Here is a 4,540-nt window from a genome sequence, read left to right as displayed (position 1 = left end):
GTCGTCTGTCGCAAATCATTTAAGAGACAATAAGAAAATTAGCGAAAGAATTATATGTCAACAATTATTCGAGCCGCACGCAGAATTAGGCAATACTCTAGCAGACTGTTTTACCAAATTCTGACGTATTTCTTGCATCTTCCGGTTCCTTTTTGCAGAACATGCACTAAACGAAAAGAAATTCTTAAGTTTAACGTCCCACAGTTATGCAGGTTAGGCTAAAGGAGACGGTGATAATGAGTGAAATGATGGAATGAAGAAAGTGGAGGAAACGGGAGAACCCCGAGAAAATCCACACGGCGCGAGCTGGGATCGAACCACGGACTCCAAGCACCGGAGGTGAACGCTCTATTACTGAGCAACCGCGCCCTCCTATGCACTAAATGAGGAGCTCCAAAACGAAAAAGCGAAACAACTTCAGCTAGGTGGCCAGTAAAAAAGCACGAATGCTATCTAACCGAGTCAGGGAAGAAGCACAGCAGGTGGGCCGGAGCGACAGCGTAGGGTGCAAGCATGTCAGCGACAAGGGAGGGGAATACGCATAAACGAGGATGGTGGAAAAACAATTACAATATTTGTGGTTATTCTTGTTTGAAAAACACTTAATTTCGATCCTTAAAATATATATATATATATACCTTTCATAGCTAATACACGAGTGTTACACCGCCTTTCTTTCTTACCTTTACGACAGAAAATAGTGTATGTAGGGCTATAGCCTCTGTTCTGAATTTTTCTTCTTGAATAAATCTTTTTCACAATTTGCGCAGTTAATTAAAAAAAAATGAATGTTTACATTACGGCCATCGGAGATGTCCACAACTGACGTATGAACCGCAAATTCCCGCCGCTTACTTCTACCCTATTTCCATTCAAAATCCATTTCAATAAGCTGTGCAATCACAGAAATAAATTACATTCACACTCTCATTCCTTCACGAAACAAATTTCACATCACATTTTACCTATAAAATTTGTTCTCGGTTTAAACGTCTGCTCGAGTGGACCCCAGAATTATTATAACCCAGTGGTGTATTTAAGGGGCTTCCGGGTTTAAGCTCCTTGAGATTGTAATTACTATATTAAAGTAAATTAATTATCTTGCAGAACAAAGTTAGCCAAGCCCCTCTCCTCTGAAAAAATTCGTAAATACGTTATTAAAATGGTAATATACGCGCCATTAACCCGTCATCAAAATATAAATGTACGTGCCTGCTCCCATCGGAAGCACCTCCTTGGGCCCCCCACCTTCACTCTATCTGACTCAGTTAGATGGCATTCGTGCTTTTTAGTAGCCCCCTAACTCAGATTGGTTTGTATTTTTGGTACTGTACTTCTTATCCAGACATCAGGAATCAGTATAAATACGCAAATCGTAAAAGAGTTGTAATTTTTCGACAATTAATTCTGACGGTCTCCTTGAATTTTATCTATGACAAGTGAAAATTTATACGTCGCTTGGCGAAAATCATTAGACAACAAAAAGGAAAGTAGCGAACGAATTATATTTCACAAAGTATTTCGAGCAGTGTTTCTTCCAGACCTGTTTTTGGGAGGGCAGTGGCTTCCAGGAGCAGACCAAAATAATACGTTTATAATAATAACTAAAATAGTATTAGCAGTGGCGGCCTTAGTATTATGCGGGGCCACGGGCGGTGGTTTCGGTAGGCGAAACCCCCCCGAATCCAGGAAACATAGGTGAAATTTTTGAGGGGGTAAGGGGTTCTTATGGCATGGGGGTCGATATAACATACGACATTAATGATTCGGAAACATTTTACATGCATACAAGATTAACAAACTAGAACACATAATAAAACTATCACTGACTTACGAAGCAGCTGCTTTGACGGTCACAGACGGAAGTCCACTTTTCTGGCTATTCGCTGTGCAAAATCGTTGATATGGTCCTCGTATTCCATTGTTGAGGCAACTTAATTTTCGATGGACAAAATAGCTAAACCGCACAATCTGCTTTGCGACATTGTTGATCGTAGATAGTTTTTGATAAGTTTCAACTTCGAAAAGCTTCTTTCCGCGCTGGAAACTGTCACAGGAATTGTCAACATAATTCTGTATGCAATAACGATGTTGGGAAATGAATCTCGAATGGGCCAAACATACTGAAGGCACTCTTGGGCGGCATTGATGTTATCAGGAAGCATTTCTCGAAAATTCTTCAATTCTGCGCACAAGTCAATTCCGTCCAAATCGCGTGAATCTTCTGCGCGTAACATGTTGTCCAAATCCATGCAGCACTTTAACAAAAAATCGTCGTCTAATGACCGGAAACCCTTCAAGTTGTAAATCCAATGATTGAAGCATACTCTTCCAGTTGTTCGAATCTTTTTTCGATTGAGGTAAGTGCTTGATCCACTATCCATAAGACATATTCTGTTTTGAAGGACTCCTCCGGCGAAGATGTTTCTTCGTCGTTATCCTAATAATCGAATTGTTTTTTCTTGCATCTGGCTCTTCGTTCCTTGAATTTCTGAGCTACGTTCATTTCGGACGCAAATTCCTTTGCTGCGATCATAGCATCGGAGAATCCGATTTCCCGGTACTTTTTCAAGAAACTAACAAGGCCTTTGATTTGCTGTATTGCCACATCGAGCTGCATGTCAGCTGATTGCAAAGTTTTCTCTGTATGACACCAAAAAACGTCACTGCTTGGGAGTTGCATTTAGCCATGTCTCCTAAAAATGTTCAAATTATGGCAGCCACACGGAGTGTAAAATGCTCGACTGTTCATGCGAAGAATGTGCGCTTGAACTGCTTGATGTTTTCCCTTCATGTTCGCACCATTGTCGTACCCCTGGCCACGACAATCGGCGATGTTTAGACGGAGGTTCGCCAGTGCGGCAAGAAGAGCTTCAGACAACCCCTTTCCTGTTGCGTTGTCCACATCCAGAGACTCGATGATGTGATCCGCCATCTTCACTTCCGGATCTGATACGTCCACAAAACGCAATAATATGGACATCTGCTCTTTGTGGCCAACATCAGGCGTGCAGTCAAGGATGACGGCAAAATATTTACCAAGTTTCACTTTATCAATAATTTTTCCCTTTACTTCTGACGCCATCAGATCGATAAGCTCGTTTTGGATCGTATGCCCGAGATAATGGTCGTGAGCCTCGTCGTTCTTATTTCGGCGGAGATGTTCTTGCATGGTTGGATTGAATTTGGCCAACATCTCAACTAAGCCTAAAAACTGACCATTGTTCGGCGCATAAAGTTGTTCCGTTCTCCCACGAAATGCGCTGTTGTTGTCGGCAAGGTACTCTACAATCGCTAGAATTCTTGTTAACACTACGCGCCAATGCAGCTTTTCTTTTCTAATTCGTTCTAGCATCATATTATCTATTGCGCTACCATTGGACATTCTCCGAGCTGATTCCAACCACGCTGTCATGCACTTAACGTGATTTACAGAAACTTCGTGGTTCTGAAGTTTATCGCCAAGATGCTTCCAGTCGCAGCTGCCATCGTTTGCTAACTGGCCTCTTGTAGCTGTCATGCCAAACAACTTACAAGGAAAGCAAAATACTCTGTCTCTGATCTTCGAATAACTTAGCCATCGCCTATCCACTGTTTCTCCGTTCGCATCCTCCGTGTAAAGAAATTGTTCGAAAAATGTCTGTTAACTTCGTCCTTTGGGTATTCAGTCACTTAGCCTGATTGGACCTTTCTCCACTAACATGTCACGCACTTCACTGTTAATATGTTGTTTCCAATTACCTGGATCGTATATGTCCTCAAACAGTGTGCTCGTCGTTTGAAGAGTGTCACAAGTATTCAGAGGAATGGTCGCGCTTTCACAGGAGAGGTTACTTTCTGGGTCTGTTGCAACCACGTTGTCCCCAGAGAATTGCACCAAGTTTTCATTGTTGCTTGTGGGACAACAGGGCGTAGAAACAGTTTTGTTGCCGGCTAGTTTGTTTTCTTCATCGGACGCAAAACTTGGTATCACAACCTGGTCTGTCGCAACACACCGGTCGCTTACAGTCACACACAAATCATCATCCGTGTTCTCAAGTTTTTGGTGTTGATCCGCTGATTTTACCGCTACCAACAAACTTGTCCAAAGATCCATTTTGCTTCTGAATGAAATCTTCTTTATATTTCCGTTTCTTGGCTTTCGCAACCCCACTTTCGTATTTACGGAATTTGTCTCTGTCTCTGCCACTCATGATGGTCATTTATTCTTTGCCCAATAAACGAATAATCGGAAGACACTCACACACTAATCATAATATCCACATCTCATTACGACTGCGCGGTCCGAATTCCGAAGCCAAACTGAGGTGCTACACAAGGCGTGCAATAGGAGCTATTTCTTGGAAGCGATGACTCAGAGGTGTCCGTAGCAACAGGACCACTTTTCTGACCCAAAAAGCAACAAACACCATGACTTCTCACTCTACTTCGACAACAAAGGAAAGTTGAGATAAGGCCATTTAGAGGCACGTGGATGGTATTAGCGTCGCCTTGTTTGCTGGCCCATTGTTAATCCGAAACTCAAGGGCGTAATTATTAC

At 42.3% G+C, this 4,540-nt stretch overlaps 1 protein-coding gene across 1 annotated transcript; it reads right to left on the bottom strand.

Annotated features, from left to right (window-relative positions):
- Positions 1–2,683: 2,683 nt before the first annotated feature.
- LOC145670179 (zinc finger MYM-type protein 1-like) lies at positions 2,684–3,520 on the bottom strand. The gene has a single exon (XM_081738555.1). It carries the CDS (start codon positions 3,518–3,520, stop codon positions 2,684–2,686), a length of 837 nt encoding a protein of 278 aa, XP_081594681.1.
- Between the last annotated feature and the right edge of the window lie 1,020 nt (positions 3,521–4,540).

Source organism: Thermobia domestica, chromosome 14, assembly GCF_964235325.1.
Source record: "Thermobia domestica chromosome 14, izTheDome1.hap1.1, whole genome shotgun sequence".
In the NCBI taxonomy this organism is placed as follows: Eukaryota; Metazoa; Arthropoda; class Insecta; order Zygentoma; family Lepismatidae; genus Thermobia; species Thermobia domestica.
Note: the sequence above shows the minus strand (reverse complement) of the source record. Positions and strands in the feature narration are given on the sequence as shown.

Coding starts and splice junctions, on each gene's coding strand:
- LOC145670179 (XM_081738555.1), bottom strand. CDS start 3,520: ATGACAGCTACAAGAGGCCAGTTAGCAAACGATGGCAGCTGCGACTGG.